The 18242-nt window shown below is 42.1% G+C and overlaps 1 protein-coding gene across 1 annotated transcript in view; it reads left to right on the top strand.

Annotated features, from left to right (window-relative positions):
* LOC311147277 (A-type voltage-gated potassium channel KCND1-like) overlaps positions 1-16519 on the top strand; it is a gene marked incomplete at both ends in the record, with an annotated part of 75541 nt that extends 59022 nt beyond the window's left edge. Inside the window, 5 exons of the mRNA XM_084183954.1 lie at positions 1974-2136; positions 2411-2494; positions 14897-14992; positions 15516-15763; positions 16318-16519. Coding sequence (XP_084040080.1) covers positions 1974-2136; positions 2411-2494; positions 14897-14992; positions 15516-15763; positions 16318-16519 — 793 coding nt within the window. The remainder of the gene's footprint in view (positions 1-1973; positions 2137-2410; positions 2495-14896; positions 14993-15515; positions 15764-16317) is intronic.
* Between the last annotated feature and the right edge of the window lie 1723 nt (positions 16520-18242).

Here is an 18242-nt window from a genome sequence, read left to right as displayed (position 1 = left end):
TCAGTTGTATTCTATTAATGCCTGTGTTCAATCTACAGTAAATATTCCCTTGTTAAAATGTATAATCAATGAGCATTAACATGCGTAGCACACAGGGAGATGATTATGTTAATGACCATATTTCTACAGATCTATATAACTTGTTCTCTTGCTTATCTTTGAACTCAAGGCCATCTGCAGAGATCCTGCCTTTCGATCATTTGGATGTTTTCCAATGCGGAGCTAGATTAGAGGCTGGGGTTGATGTAGATTGTCCCAAGGAGCACAGAGCACATGTTATGCTGCTGTTCTGAATGTTGTTGTCAGGGCACCCCTCTGTGTTTCGGTCCTGTTGGAAGTTTAACAGAGGGATAGTCATAAGTCACAGATGGGCAATATTATGATCTAGTATCCGGGAATGATTAATATGATTTTCTACAGATTTTGTCCGAGGCAAATCAACTCAACTACACAGCATGTGGACATCACTGAAGGGCTTGAGTGGTTTACAACTGTCCCCAGTCCAGAGAAACTCTATTAGCTTTCCCATCAACTGTACAGTAATCTTTCTCAGTTTCCCCCTGCAATTATCCAGGACTGATTTCAACTGTATGGCTTGAGGAGTCCATCAGTAGCTGCAAATTGAAGCAGTAAATCAAATCTGTTTTTAAGACAGAACATTTACCTTATGGTTATATGCATCCTATAAGACTTTTGTATCAATGTTTCTCGGTTCAATATGCTACTCTAACAGTGACTGACTATTAATGCATGCAGATCACAGTATCTTCATGCTTGTTTTTGTACCTGCAGAATGTCGTCAAATAGGCAACCTGTTGTGAATACAGTACATACAGTAGTACCACTATACAGTCTTATTGTTGGTGGTCCAAAGTGCTGACAGTGCCACAGCTGCCATATGTGCCTTACAGCAGGGAAGTTTTCTGTTCATTTATCATTTATTTAAATAGCCCCTTCAAGAAATCTATCCAGTGGCAGTGACAGCTAGATGGGCAAACCAAAACAAACCTTTTGGTCTTTACATTATTTAAAAGACGCACATTCCATGAATGAATGATGCTAACGGGTTTGTAGTGTTAATATCTGACAGTAGCCCCCTGCCATGTTGGGGCACAGCTTCTCTATGTAGGCCTTATTGTTATGGGAAAGCTTGCTGATCAGAAGGCAGGTGGCATATTCCTCCACTGCACAGCAATGGCCATGATGAAAGTGGGAAATGTTGGCTCCACCACACCTGCCTGGCTTCTGACATTACTCCCCTTTTATCGCTTTTTAACAGTCATTCAGCTCAGCAGCAGTGATTTATGGACTGAGCTAGGCCAGTCAGAGGCGAGACGGTGTACTGTATGAGGCAACCACCAGCAACTTGTGTGCCTTTGTTTGCATGATAGCATGTGCTTAGAGAAAGTGGAAAAATGTGTGTGTGTGTGTGTGTGTGCGTGTGTGTGTGCGTGTGTGTGTGTACATGTATATGTGCGTGTGTGTTCAGTGAGAGTGAAGGAGAGAGACAGAAATTATTTTCTTAATTGCTCTGGTGTGATCACTCTTAGTCATGGCAATCAGCCTTTCTTAAATGAGGTGTTCAATTGCAAAGATGAGTTTCTGAGTTTTGACAAGTAATGTATGATGTAATCAAATGTTCACTCAAGCACAATGAAGACTTGTCACAATGGATTTATTGAAGTCTTACTAGTGTAGTAAGATTATATTGTGTTGATTTCATTCTCTTGTCACCCTATGAGTTTTTTCACAGGTGATAGAGTGTTGTAACTGTCATCTATTTCAGGCACATTTCTTTTTTCATTTCAGAGCCATTCTAAAGTAAACTGTTTGAAGTCCAAGACAGTATGATTGACACGTTTACACTCACAACCATTGGTTTGCATCTCTGCCTGTATACACTGTCACAGTAATGACCTGAGAGAAGCGTTCCTCACATTAATCCCCCACTGGCTTGTTTTTGCTGTTTGCAGATATGGAGACATGGTTCCAGACTCCATAGCGGGCAAGATATTTGGCTCCATCTGCTCCCTCAGTGGTGTGCTGGTGATTGCTCTACCTGTGCCTGTTATAGTCTCCAACTTCGCGAGGATCTACCACCAGAACCAAAGGGCAGATAAGATGAGGGCACAACAGGTAAGAGAGAGAGGCATGATGTTATTCTCATCATCTGCATGTCAGTTTGTTGTGAAGGTCGACAGTCCCTTTGCTGTAATGTATCCTATGTATGATAGGCTTCCATTCTTACTAGGTGTGCTTGTCAGGCAAATGCCTGTTGTAAAGCTACAAGGAATCACACTGTCTTGTGAAATGGGCGTTTTGTATTTATTCCCCAGATATTGCTCACTGGGTTGTATGTGGAGCAAATGCTGACACAGGCATTTCTATCCAATTATTTTCCATTCTCCAGAAAGTGCGCCAGGCAAGGATTCGAATGGCTAAAAAAGGGGCCACCAATGCATTCTTGCAGCACAAAGAGGATGGGGGATTGCAGGTAAGCAATACACATGAGCAAATGTTTCCTTATGGTCATATACCGAATCACAGTTATTTAACTTGTGTATGTTTGGATTTCACATGTACAGCATACAGTATTTCACCTAAGGTATGTTTCAAAATATATATAGTAGCACACACTCATCAGGGTCTGAGCATAGTAGGGTTGAGTCAATGGCAAAAGGGTAAATACAGTGGGGGAAAAAAGTATTTAGTCAGCCACCAATTGTGCAAGTTCTCCCACTTAAAAAGATGAGAGAGGCCTGTAATTTTCATCATAGGTACACGTCAACTATGACAGACAAATTGAGAAAAATATTTCCAGAAAATCACATTGTAGGATTTTTTATGAATTTATTTGCAAATTATGGTGGAAAATAAGTATTTGGTCACCTACAAACAAGCAAGAATTCTGGCTCTCACAGACCTGTAACTTTGCACCTGTTTGAACTTGTTATCAGTATAAAAGACACCTGTCCACAACCTCAAACAGTCACACTCCAAACTCCACTATGGCCAAGACCAAAGAGCTGTCAAAGGACACCAGAAACAAAATTGTAGACCTGCACCAGGCTGGGAAGACTGAATCTGCAATAGGTAAGCAGCTTGGTTTGAAGAAATCAACTGTGGGAGCAATTATTAGGAAATGGAAGACATACAAGACCACTGATAATCTCCCTCGATCTGGGGCTCCACGCAAGATCTCACCCCGTGGGGTCAAAATGATCACAAGAACGGTGAGCAAAAATCCCAGAACCACACGGGGGGACCTAGTGAATGACCTGCAGAGAGCTGGGACCAAAGTAACAAAGCCTACCATCAGTAACACACTACGCCGCCAGGGACTCAAATCCTGCAGTGCCAGACGTGTCCCCCTGCTTAAGCCAGTACATGTCCAGGCCCGTCTGAAGTTTGCTAGAGTGCATTTGGATGATCCAGAAGAGGATTGGGAGAATGTCATATGGTCAGATGAAACCAAAATAGAACTTTTTGGTAAAAACTCAACTCGTCGTGTTTGGGGGACAAAGAATGCTGAGTTGCATCCAAAGAACACCATACCTACTGTGAAGCATCATGCTTTGGGGCTGTTTTTCTGCAAAGGGACCAGGACGACTGATCCGTGTAAAGGAAAGAATGAATGGGGCCATGTATCGTGAGATTCTGAGTGAAAACCTCCTTCCATCAGCAAGGGCATTAAAGATGAAACGTGGCTGGGTCTTTCAGCATGACAATGATCCCAAACACACCGCCCGGGCAACAAAGGAGTGGCTTCGTAAGAAGCATTTCAAGGTCCTGGAGTGGCCTAGCCAGTCTCCAGATCTCAACCCCATAGAAAATCTTTGGAGGGAGTTGAAAGTCCGTGTTGCCCAGCGACAGCCCCAAAACATCACTGCTCTAGAGGAGATCTGCATGGAAGAATGGGCCAAAATACCAGCAACAGTGTGTGAAAACCTTGTGAAGACTTACAGAAAACGTTTGACCTGTGTCATTGCCAACAAAGGGTATATAACAAAGTATTGAGAAACTTTTGTTATTGACCAAATACTTACTTTCCACCATAATTTGCAAATAAATTCATAAAAAATCCTACAATGTGATTTTCTGCATATTTTTTTTTCATTTTGTCTCTCATAGTTGACGTGTACCTATGATGAAAATGACAGGCCTCTCTCATCTTTTTAAGTGGGAGAACTTGCACAATTAGTTGCTGACTAAATACTTTTTTCCCCCACTGTACCTACGTTAATGCTTTTAGCAGAGGCTCCAAAGTACTGAGATGGACAGATAAGATAAAGCATTTGGTGTTCAGCTTTGTGATAAAACAAAATGGCACTAAAGCTTTTCTCTTTTCTGGAGACAGTTTTGTTGCCTTCAACTGTAGCTTGTTCTTGGCCAGTAATGACTGTATTTACTTCAGAATCAGACAGATTGCTGTTCTCTCTCTCTCTCTCCTCTCTCTCTCTCTCTCTCTCTCTCTCTCTCTCTCTCTCTCTCTCTCTCTCTCTCTCTCTCTCTCTCTCTCTCTCTCTCTCTCTCTCTCTCTCTCTCTCTCTCTCTCTCTCTCTCTCTCTCTCTCTCTCTCTCTCTCTCTCTCTCTCTCTCTCTCTCTCTCTCTCTCTCTCTCTCTCTCTCTCTCTCTCTCTCTCTCTCTCTCTCTCTCTCTCTCTCTCTCTCCGTTCTGGAACACCTCCCCTACACCAGCACTTTCTGATGTATTTTCACCTACCAAATCTGCATAATAATCTCATGTCATTGTGATTGCCATTTTGAAACAACAACAAAAAAAAGATGTATAAAGCTGCTGTCCGGGAACATCAAGCACATCGTAGGAATCAGTCAGCTTCAGTTTCAATGACATTTAAAATAACCAAATGTCACGTTGACAGTCATTAATATTTAATCCCAAACTTCCCCTTGATTAAATCTATCCAACAAAGTCAGCACCAATAGTCCTACAATAATGAAGGATGACCTGCTAAACCAAATATGTATTATTTTTCCTCAGAATGAGTCTCATTCACAGTATGCAAATAAACTGTTTTAACCGATTATCTTACACTCTTCCTACACTCTTAGAAAAAAATGTGCTATCTAAAACCAAAAAGGGTTCTTCGGTTGTCCCATAGGAGAACCCTTTGAAGAACCCCTTTTGGTTACATGTAGAACCCTTTTGGGTTCCATGTAGAACCCTTTCCACAGAGGGTTCTACATGGATCCCAAGAGAGTTCTATCTGGAGCCAAAAAGGGTTCTATCTGGAACCAAAAAGGGTTTTCCTATGGGGACAGCTGCAGAACCCATTTGGACCCCTTTTTTTCTAAGAGTGTATTGAGAGGTCAGGGAGTCAGAGAACAGAAAGCAGAGGTTGTGGACAGGTGGTTTATGGACACATATAGGTAATGGCGTTAGCAACAGGGACCACAAAAGATAAAGAGAGTTACTAGAGGATGAGTACCAATTCACTAGTCTCCGGATTCACCATCCACCCTGAGCTGTTCATCTTTAAAGCAGTAAAAAAATGACCTCACCTAAATAAAACATTCTAACATGGAGGATCTACAGGTAACTGCCAAAATAATGGAAACACTTGAGTAAACGAGTGACACATAGTATATTGAAATCAGGTGCTTCCACACAGGTGTGGTTCCTGAGGTAATTAAGCAATGAACATCCCATCATGCTAAGAGGTCATGTATAAAAATGCTGGGCAGGCCATTATTTTGGCAATCATAGCTATGCACCCATAAAATGACATGCCCCCATCAGCAGGGCACGAGTGGTCACTGAATGGTTTGATGAGCATGAAAATGATGTAAACCATATGCCATGGCCGTTTCAGTCACCAGATCTCAACCCAAGTGAACACTTCTGGGAGATTCTGGAGTGGCTCCTGAGACACCGTTTTCCACCACCACCAAATTATGGAATTTTTCGTGGAAGAATGGTGTCGCATCCCTTCAATAGATTTTCAGACACTTGTAGAATCTATGCCAAGGTGCATTGAAACTGTTCTTGCTTGTGGTGGCCCAACGCCCTATTAAGACACTTTATGTTGGTGTTTCCTTTATTTTGGCAATTACCTATACCCAGTGGCGGCTCCTGAAAAAATTCTCAGGGGGGGCAATTTTTCTGATGATTTAGGTGACCTACACACATTTTAAAAAAGATATGTCCAGCAACAACATGAAGACAGGGGCAGCATATAAGTCAATACCAGAAGCATTTATTGACTGATCTCAAAAGTGTTGGCTTACCAGGGTTGGTGGAGCCCTCAGTTTCATCTTTGCCTCGCAAAGCTAACTCAAACACTCCGCAAAACTTCACACACTGGATTAGCCGGCTGAGGATGTGGCGGTTCTTGCTAATGTCGTAGTAAATATATTTGTTATAGTGAATATGGAATATGATATGTTGAGTAAAATGTTGTGCTAAGATCTATTTAGGTCAGGAGCTGGTTATAAGTTATGTTCCTATCCAATAACAATGGACAAAAGGGTCCTATCTTGTCAGCCTTGTCAGCAGGTGGCCAAGGACAACACCCACGCCATAGGCCTCTCAGTTCTTCCAACTCACGAGTTCTTGCTCTGAGGACACACACACACACACACACACACACAAACACACACACACACACATCATCACTGTTAAACACACACACACACACACACACACACACACACACACACACACACACACACACACATCATCACTGTTAAACACACACACACACACACACACACACAAAAATCCCCTCTCTTAGGCTGAACATTTGAAGACAGAGAACCCGACTCAGAGCCAATGCAACAGTGACAGTAGCCTGGAGGGGACCTCGCCCAACTCATCAGGACCAATCAGAAGATCAGAACTACTAGATTCAACCTACTTCATTTATTGCATAAAATGTCTGCACACAATGTTTCGGGGCTCTCTTCAGATAATAATAATAATAATAATAATATGCCATTTAGCAGACGCTTTTATCCAAAGCGACTTACAGTCATGCGTGCATACATTTTTGTGTATGGGTGGTCCCGGGGATCGAACCCACTACCTTGCAGGGGCGGCCTGTTCAATAGGGCGATATGGGCGACGCACTGCCAAACGGGAAAAGGAAGGGATTTTTTTTCTAATCAATTATATCACGGCAACAGTAGTTATCAGTGTTGTAATCTATACGTCTGATCTGCCACAGTGCCACACTGCCACTAAATGTCGAATCAGGCTAAAGTCGTGCTTCAAATGGCTCCCCCCCCCCCCTTTTGGGGCGATTTCAGTCAGGTTGAAAATCGCCCAGAAGTCTCTCATAGCCTCTAATGTAAAATCTATTTTTTTCAAATTTCAGAGCCTTCAATACAATCTCTATGGGTGTCTGAGGGCTTGCACTTACGCGCTTTCGTCATACGTAACGTAACGTAACCATGAACGTAACTGAGAAAAGAGCGGATTGTGTCTTTGAAAGAAGTTCCTTTTTGTCGGCGAACAAATGAAGATAAATTGGCAACGAAACAATTAGGACCTCCCAGACCAAATTTAATAATTCAACAGGTTTCTACTAAAGGCGGAAAGTCCTACACCCGAGGATTTTCCAAAAATTGGTACGAACGGAAAAATAACATTGCCACTCAACTTGATGAGGGATACAGGCTAGCTGTCCGCCGCCACAACGATGAGGTTAGTGTTGATAATCACAAGTTTACTGGAGAACTGAGACCAAGTAGAGACTTTGGACAGGGTGGATATGGTATAATAAAGGCAGTTTATTCAGAGGTAAAGATATCTGGAATCGCGTGCACGGACCCGTTCGTCAAACTCTTAGGGAGCTATAAATTAAGCCCCATTACTTACCATATCAGATAAGAGAAATTGCTGCAGCTACATATATTTTACATCCTGGCCCTACATAGTTCACTATTTGCATCACTTACCAAAATATTACATGTGATCATATATGCTTGGAAAGTGGAGATGCCATAGAACGTCAAAAAAGTAAACATTGCTGGAGACACATTGCCGTTTTGGAGAAGACATTGCGTTTGCTAGCGAAGAGATTTGTTGTGGCAAATGAACTTGGGCTGGGAATTGCCAGGAACCTCACGATAAGATATATGCATCAGCATTGCGAGTCTCATGATTCTATACGAATTGCGATTCGATACTGTGATTTTATTGCGCACCATATGTCTGTTGCAGAGGGATCAGAAAGACATGAGAACGAGTTTTGATCAGTCATGGAAATAAAAGTGCTGAAAACAAATTGGCTCCCAATGTGAAAAGATTGAGAACAAGCTATGAAGGAACAATAATGGTGTTTTGGTGCAGGTACAGCCAACTAGCGCTAAAATATTGCGATATTGTCAATACAGTATATCGTAAAGTATCACTATGTAACTCAATTTCTTTCACCCCAATCCCTCAAATTAACGGTAAATAACTGAATTGTTTGCCCCACATTTAGCTAAGATGATTAGCTAGCCAGCTAAAATGTTTTATTTAGTTAGCAGTCGCATCTACAATAGTTTACTGTCAATAACATGTCTCCAAAAATGACGTGGTGTCTCCAATTGTGTTGACATTTTACAATTGCGATGCGCATCCATTATTATTATTATTATTATGAGTATCCACTTTCTGTAGCTCAGCTGGTAGAGCATGGCGCTTGTAACGCCAAGGTAGTGGGTTCGATCCCCGGGACCACCCATACACAAAAATGTATGCACGCATGACTGTAAGTCGCTTTGGATAAAAGCGTCTGCTAAATGGCATATTATTATTATTATTATTATCTGAAGAGAGCCCCGAAACATTGTGTGCAGACATTTTATGCAATAAATGAAGTAGGTTGAATCTAGTAGTTCTGATCTTCTGATTGGTCCTGATGAGTTGGGCGAGGTCCCCTCCAGGCTACTGTCACTGTTGCATTGGCTCTGAGTCGGGTTCTCTGTCTTCAAATGTTCAGCCTAAGAGAGGGGATTTTTGTGTGTGTGTGTGTGTGTGTGTGTTTAACAGTGATGATGTGTGTGTGTGTGTGTGTGTGTGTGTGTGTGTGTGTGTGTTTAACAGTGATGATGTGTGTGTGTGTGTGTTTGTGTGTGTGTGTGTGTGTGTCCTCAGAGCAAGAACTCGTGAGTTGGAAGAACTGAGAGGCCTATGGCGTGGGTGTTGTCCTTGGCCACCTGCTGACAAGGCTGACAAGATAGGACCCTTTTGTCCATTGTTATTGGATAGGAACAGAACTTATAACCAGCTCCTGACCTAAATAGATCTTAGCACAACATTTTACTCAACATATCATATTCCATATTCACTATAACAAATATATTTACTACGACATTAGCAAGAACCGCCACATCCTCAGCCGGCTAATCCAGTGTGTGAAGTTTTGCGGAGTGTTTGAGTTAGCTTTGCGAGGCAAAGATGAAACTGAGGGCTCCACCAACCCTGGTAAGCCAACACTTTTGAGATCAGTCAATAAATGCTTCTGGTATTGACTTATATGCTGCCCCTGTCTTCATGTTGTTGCTGGACATATCTTTTTTAAAATGTGTGTAGGTCACCTAAATCATCAGAAAAATTGCCCCCCCTGAGAATTTTTTCAGGAGCCGCCACTGCTACCTTGGCGTTACAAGCGCCATGCTCTACCAGCTGAGCTACAGAAAGTGGATACTCATAATAATAATAATAATAATGGATGCGCATCGCAATTGTAAAATGTCAACACAATTGGAGACACCACGTCATTTTTGGAGACATGTTATTGACAGTAAACTATTGTAGATGCGACTGCTAACTAAATAAAACATTTTAGCTGGCTAGCTAATCATCTTAGCTAAATGTGGGGCAAACAATTCAGTTATTTACCGTTAATTTGAGGGATTGGGGTGAAAGAAATTGAGTTACATAGTGATACTTTACGATATACTGTATTGACAATATCGCAATATTTTAGCGCTAGTTGGCTGTACCTGCACCAAAACACCATTATTGTTCCTTCATAGCTTGTTCTCAATCTTTTCACATTGGGAGCCAATTTGTTTTCAGCACTTTTATTTCCATGACTGATCAAAACTCGTTCTCATGGCTTTCTGATCCCTCTGCAACAGACATATGGTGCGCAATAAAATCACAGTATCGAATCGCAATACGTATAGAATCATGAGACTCGCAATGCTGATGCATATATCTTATCGTGAGGTTCCTGGAAATTCCCAGCCCAAGTTCATTTGCCACAACAAATCTCTTCGCTAGCAAACGCGATGTCTTCTCCAAAACGGCAATGTGTCTCCAGCAATGTTTACTTTTTTGACGTTCTATGGCATCTCCACTTTCCAAGCATATATGACCACATGTAATATTTTGGTAAGTGATGCAAATAGTGAACTATGTAGGGCCAGGATGTAAAATATATGTAGCTGCAGCAATTTCTCTTATCTGATATGGTAAGTAATGGGGCTTAATTTATAGCTCCCTAAGAGTTTGACGAACGGGTCCGTGCACACGATTCCAGATATCTTTACCTCTGAATAAACTGCCTTTATTATATCATATCCACCCTGTCCAAAGTCTCTACTTGGTCTCAGTTCTCCAGTAAACTTGTGATTATCAACACTAACCTCATCGTTGTGGCGGCGGACAGCTAGCCTGTATCCCTCATCAAGTTGAGTGGCAATGTTATTTTTCCGTTCGTACCAATTTTTGGAAAATCCTCGGGTGTAGGACTTTCCGCCTTTAGTAGAAACCTGTTGAATTATTAAATTTGGTCTGGGAGGTCCTAATTGTTTCGTTGCCAATTTATCTTCATTTGTTCGCCGACAAAAAGGAACTTCTTTCAAAGACACAATCCGCTCTTTTCTCAGTTACGTTCATGGTTACGTTACGTATGACGAAAGCGCGTAAGTGCAAGCCCTCAGACACCCATAGAGATTGTATTGAAGGCTCTGAAATTTGAAAAAAATAGATTTTACATTAGAGGCTATGAGAGACTTCTGGGCGATTTTCAACCTGACTGAAATCGCCCCAAAAGGGGGGGGGGGAGCCATTTGAAGCACGACTTTAGCCTGATTCGACATTTAGTGGCAGTGTGGCACTGTGGCAGATCAGACGTATAGATTACAACACTGATAACTACTGTTGCCGTGATATAATTGATTAGAAAAAAAATCCCTTCCTTTTCCCGTTTGGCAGTGCGTCGCCCATATCGCCCTATTGAACAGGCCGCCCCTGCCTATACCTTTGTATCTCTTGGATTTCCCTAGTTATTGCCCTCGTTTGGAAATATCATGTCATATAGTGTAAAATCATGTAATATAGTACACTGAGTGTACAAAACATTAGGAACACCTGCTATTTCCATGACATAGACTGACCAGGTGAATCCAGGTGAAAGCTATGATCCCTTATTGATGTAACCTGTTAAATCCACTTCAATCAGTGTAGATGAAGGGAAGGATTTTCAAGCCTTGAGACAATTGAGACATGGATTGTGTATGTGTGTCAATCAGAGGGTGAATGGGCAAGACAAAAGATTTAAGTGCCTTTGAATGGGGTATGGTAGTAGGTGCCAGGCACACCGGTTTGAGTGTGTCAAGAACTGCAACGCTGCTGGGTTTTTCCACACTCAACAGTTTCAGGTGTGTATCAAGAATGGTCCATCACCCAAAGGACATCCAGCCAACTTGACACAACTTTGGGAAGCATTGGAGTCAAGATGGGCCAGCATCCCTGTGGAACGGTTTCGACACCTTGTAGAGTCCATGGCCCGGTGAATTGAGGCTGTTCTGAAGCCAAAAGGGGGTGCAACTCAATATTAGGAAGGTGTTCCTAATGTTTTGTACACTCAGCGTATTCTGTTTTGAAATGCCCTGCCCTATAGGGCATATAGGCATTAGGTAACTATTCTAATGTTATCATCATTGCACGTAACAAACATAACCCCTCCAGGAGGACCCCTCCTACAGAGGTTTTACCCCATGTAATCATCAGTGCTTGACTTGGACTGAAACTTTTGCATTTTAGATAATTAGCAACTTTTCAACTACTTACTACTTTTTAGGTACTTTGCAACTACTTAGCATGTTAGCTAACCCTTCCCCTAACCCTAACCTTAACCCTTTTAGCTAACTCTTCCCCTAACCATAACCTTAACCCTTTAACCTAACTCCTAAACTTAACCCTAACCTTAACCCGTAACCTGTAACCCCTCACCCTAACCCCAGCCTAGCTAACGTTAGCCAGCTTGTTAACGTTAGCCACCTAGTTAAAATTCGTAACATATCATACATTTCGCAAATTCGTAACATACTGTATAGTACATTTTGCCAATTGATAACATATAATATGAATTGTAATTCGTAACATATCATACGGAATGGGTGATGGATTTCCACAAATTAATACATACCATATGAAACGTAACATATCATACTAAATGGAGTGTCTCGGATTTACGTACGGAATAATACTAAATGCTCTGTGACCAGGTTGACATACAGTACTATGTGCATGGCAGAATAGTGTAGTTAGTAACTGTGTGTTATATCATACACTCTATGATGCCAAATATGATTGAAGACAACAATGCAACTGGAAGCATCTCCTGTAACATTCCTTAATAGCCGTAGCCAGGGGAGGGAGGTAAAGAAGTGCTCCCTCCCAGACATATTTCAGTATACTAATCTTTCTTCACCAAAGGAGGAGAGAGGGATATAAGAAGATGCCCATTCTGCTGATTTGATGAGTAGAGGTGGGAGAGGAGGAGGAGGCACAGATGGGGAGGGATTGAATTCTCATCTTTACTAATGCACCAGGTTGATTCCAGAGTAATCTTTTATTTCTTCTCAGCAGCTGAAAGCTACTATAATCCAATATTTACAATCCCAGAGTGAGAGGGTATGTTTTTCAGCACGGATCTATAAACCCATTACTAACAGGACTGCAGAGCTATTTATAAACCTAGAGGGGTTGTTTTTTTCTCCCAGGTCTATCATGGGGTTGTATATTTTCCTGGTCCTCTTTGTCTTGCCTGCAGTATAGTCTCTATACCAGAGTTCCCCCCACAAACACATATAGAACCATCTCCCCAATATGACACCTCACTGTTTTCCGTAACATGGATCTTTAAAAAAAACATTAGCATAAAATAATGCATGGATTCCAGCCATAACCGAACATAATCCATGAGTCATGATTTGCAATGTTATCTCCCACAGTATTTCTATTTACAGTATGTTCCTCTTTTTATAAATTAGGACAAATATAGCCAATTGTGTCATAAATTACTATAGTCATAAGGGCAGGACTGCATAATACTATTCCAAATGACTGTCATTAACATGCCAGATAAACATCTGGCTGTGAAGCTGAGATTTCTAGGTCAAGGTGGTTGATCGCTATCATTACTACTACAGACAGCGAACAGCCTGTCAAAGGAATTTACATTTAGATGATCTTATCTGTTGGACTGAGAGAGAGGAGTGTGCCAGCCTGGGAGGGAGAGAGGGAGGGAGGGAGGGAGGGAGGGAGGGAGGGAGGTAGGGAGGGAGGGAGGGAGGGAGGGAGAGAGGGAGAGAGGGAGAGAGGGAGGGAGGGAGGGAGGGAGGGAGGGGAGGAGGGAGGAGAGAGGGAAAGAGGGAAAGAGGGAAAGAGGGAGAGAGGGAGAGAGGGAGAGAGGGAGGGAGGGAGAGAGGGAGAGAGGGAGGGAGGGAGGGAGGGAGGGAGGGAGGGAGGGAGGGAGGGAGGGAGGGAGGGAGCAGGGAAACTGTAAAGTCGCTCTGGATAAGAGTGTCTGCTAAATGACTAAAATGTAAATGTAAAATTAACATTAATTTTAATCTACTGTATGAGGGATAGCTAGCAATCTGTTTTCTACTCAACGTAATGTAATGTAATGCAAAACATTCTCTCAGATTTCCAATAGCTAACATGAAATGTTCAACCCCTCATGCAGTGTCAATGCAGTGCAGTGTTTTGTGCTGTTGTACACTGGCAACATATAGACTGGTGCAGAACAGCAAAACCAAGAACTAAAGAACACAATACTCACTTAATCCATCTCCTCTGTAATCCAGTGACCCAGTAGAGCACGACTTCCAAAGGGCCAAAGCTAATTGTTTTTATTTCTAATTAGGGACGATCTTATCGAATATTTCTGTAGTGAATCAAACAGATGTCCCTTAGTCCTGCTGACGCTGCAGCAGGTCTCCAGACTGGCTTTGTGACTAACATAGCTGTTTCCCTGCTCCCTCTCTCTCTCTCTCTCTCCCTCCCTCCCTCCCTCCCTCCCTCCCTCCCTCCCTCCCTCCCTCCCTCCCTCCCTCCCTCCCTCCCTCCCTCTCTCCCTCCCAGGCTGGCACACTCCTCTCTCTCAGTCCAACAGATAAGATCATCTAAATGTAAATTCCTTTGACAGGCTGTTCGCTGTCTGTAGTAGTAATGATAGCGATCAACCACCTTGACCTAGAAATCTCAGCTTCACAGCCAGATGTTTATCTCTGAACGAACCACAAAAAAACAGCTTTTTAGGAAGCATCAGAGGTGGCACTGGTCCTCTGGGGTTCTGTGTGTCCGGGTGAACGTCACTGGAGAGAGAGGCCATGAACGGTCACTTACTGTACAATCGGACAGTCAAGGGCAGTCATTCAGGTGTATTCCCTTAGCCCTGTGGAGGCATACGGTCTACTCAGCAGTACTATGGATGGTATTATTGTCTAAAGAATAACTCATTCTACATTGTTTGTGGGGCTAAATCACCTCTCACTTGTGTTTACAATGTTAAATTTGCTTACCACAGCAATAAGTTACCAACTACTAATTCAACTATTAACGTCATTGTATTTTCACTGACAATGTCTTTTCATGTGGGGCTATGTTGGGCTAAGTGATTTGCTCTCTTGCTGTGTGCCTCAGGATGGTGATAGTGACAGCACACCTCTTTGTGTGAAGAACAGGTCCGCCTTTGAGCACCAACATCATCACCTATTGCACTGCTTGGAGAAAACCACCGTGAGTGCTCCTTTTTTGCCTTGGAAATGTTTAAAGTATCTCATGGATCATTTTGTCTGATATAACTTTTTATTCAAGGTTATCACTCACTTTGATGTACTTTATGCACATTCAGCAGTGTTACACTTATGATGTTTCACACTTTCAGCAGTTATGAGCAGCTATCATATTACAATTAGAAAAACTGTATTGTTCACGCAATGTAGAAATTTGTCTTTGGGCTTTACCACTTAAAAACAGACATTAAACACCATCAGGAGAACATCATCCTCGAGCTATAGCATGCAGCAACCTACAGCTAGTTCAAAGCTGTGAGGCTGTTCAGAGGCATTTTTTTTCTTTAAAATCCCATTGAGACACAGAGTCTCTTTTGCAAGGGAGATCTGGCCAAGAAGGCAGCAGTAGGCAATACATTATCCAAATGTAACACAATCCAGCCTACAGGAAACATTTACACTCCTCCTGAACAGCTTTGCACCAGAGTTTTAAACTCACTGTCTTCCTTTCTTGTATGTGTCTACAGAATCACGAGTTCACAGATGAAGTCACATACAGCGAGGTGTGTATGACCGACTCAGTGGGCTTCCGCACCAGCCGCAGCACTTCGCTGTCCAGCCAGCAGGGGGCCACCACCACCTGCTGCTCCCGCCGGGCCAAGAGGAGGGCCATCCGCCTTGCCAACTCCACTGTCTCTGTCAGCCGGGGCAGTGTGCAGGAGCTGGACACGCTGCACATCACCAAGACTCCTGCTGGTACCCAGTACCCACAGAGGTACTGTATCGCACACACTATCCACCTGATCCAAGGAGCCCACCTCTCCCTTTCTATCTTTGCCCCACCACTGATTCACCTGTAGAGGCTGTTGATGTTTTAGTATATTTTGCTCCGGCCGATTCATTGAAAATAACATTCTGCTGATCCTGAATTACGAGCTGAGGCAAAGTTGTTCAAGCTCTGCTGGCTCTAACTATTTTGATGCTGTTGATGTTTGTCAAAACAACCTCCATGGGTTTAATGAGAAATGTACTGGTAGCCTAAAACCATGCAAAAAATGTTTTTGCATTTGTCACTGTAGCATGACTAATGATAGTTTATTGTTTAGAGAAACAGTCGATAATGGTGAGATTGCGCTTGCATTTTTATACATAGTTGTTGTAGATGGATGTATCACTTTACAGAGAGTGGAAGAACAAATTACCTGTCTAGAATACACTGATCTACTTACAATGATTACACATAAAAGTCCTCTCAAAATAAACAAGTTGACTATTAAGGGGAATATTGGCGTGCATTGTCTAACTTGATTTGTGTGTGTGTCTGAAAAGTCGCTCCAGTCTAAATGCCAGGACTGAAGACCTGAAGCTGAACTGTGATGACTACACAGCAGCCATCATCAGTATCCCCACTCCCCCAGCCAACACTCCTGATGAGAGCCTACCTAACTCGCCCGCCATCCCTGGCATCCTACGCAACTCTCGCTCCAGTACCTATAACACCCAGGAAACTGTCAAGATCTCTTCTTTATAACCCCCTGAAGCACAGGAACTTGACCCATTGCACAAAAGAAGAGGAAGGGGAAGATCATCGGAGAAGAACATGGGAAAGAAGGACTTTCAAGGATGATACCTTACACACTCTTTGCAAATGCTTCACTCCAATACCAACTTAATGTCTACTGAATAGTCGAGGTAGGGCTAGCGTGAAAAAAGCTAATTTATTCATTAATTTGATTTGAATCATCCATGTGATATGCTGGAAAAGCTACTGTGAGGTTGACCTTTTGGTCTAGGATCACAGAGACTCACAGAGACTCTGAGCTGCGCAGGAACAGATGACAGCGTGTGAAACAGGAATCTACATGCCGCTTGGACTCAGAACGGACACATATGGATGGTGTGGTTGGTAAGAGTGTTTTTCAACAATAATATACCCACCGTGGCATCGAAGGCCTTTTACTTTTCAAGATATGCAATGTTAGAACAAGCAGGAAAAACTAATATACATAATGTGTGTACAAAATTGCAGGGAGAGATTATAAAGATGATGAATAATTATAAAATGATATTGATATATAAATACATCTTTACAGACAGAAATATGAATACTGTATTCTGCAATAGATTTCTTCACACAAATTCAATGAAAATAAAGGAGTGATCGTTAGATGGTAGTACACATGTAACATAGTTTGTATCATACGTCTCTAAATCACATGCATCTTCAAACCTTACCAAAAAATGTCAGTGTACTGACTAGCTTAATACAGCAGTGCATGTTCATGTACAGTAGATGGTGGAGAATAGAACTACTGATATTAGTGATATCAGATATGACTAGCTCATCAGTTTTTTGCATGGTACCTTATTCTTTCCCTCAGAACAGTTAGTTTTATTAATTTTTTCTGACAACATTGTAAAGTAATAATGATGTCAAGTGCTGCACCAGAAGTGTACATTAGGTTAAAAAAAAAAAAGTATTAAATAAAAACATTGAGGCATGTTCCTCGCCAGAATGCAAAGTGGGTGAGTATGATTGTGTGATCTGTGTGTGTGGTAGGTTGGGTGGACTTGTGTTTATCGATCACAAATATGCATGGATACCGTTGTAGGTATTGTACGTGTTTTTTTTCCTTGGAAAATAAAATGTAGAGGAGGGATTCAACAGCATCCATTGTCAATGACAAAGAAATTATGGAGAAGAGGCTACCAGTAAGAAAAGTTCACAGTTACCTTTCATTGACTTCTCTTATCATCACATTGTCATTCAGTTCAGACCCTTCTGTAATATTGTGTTACAGGTTTACAGTGAGGGAAAAAAGTATTTGATCCCCTGCTGATTTTGTACGTTTGCCCACTGACAAAGACATAATCAGCCTATAATTGTAATGGTAGGTTTATTTTAACAGTGAGAGACAGAATAACAACCACAAAATCCAGAAAAACGCATGTCAAAAATGTTATAAATTGATTTGCATTTTAATGAGGGAAATAAGTATTTGACCCCTCTGCAAAACATGACTTAGTACTTGGTGGCAAAACCCTTGTTGGCAATCACAGAGGTCAGACGTTTCTTGTAGTTGGCCACCAGGTTTGAACACATCTCAGGAGGGATTTTGTCCCACTCCTCTTTGCAGATCTTCTCCAAGTCATTAAGGTTTCAAGGCTGACGTTTGGCAACTCGAACCTTCAGCTCCCTCCACAGATTTTCTATGGGATTAAGGTCTGGAGACTGGCTAGGCCACTCCAGGACC

Source organism: Coregonus lavaretus (assembly GCF_964263955.1).
Source record: "Coregonus lavaretus genome assembly, chromosome: 20".
Lineage (NCBI taxonomy): Eukaryota > Metazoa > Chordata > Actinopteri > Salmoniformes > Salmonidae > Coregonus > Coregonus lavaretus.
Note: the sequence above shows the minus strand (reverse complement) of the source record. Positions and strands in the feature narration are given on the sequence as shown.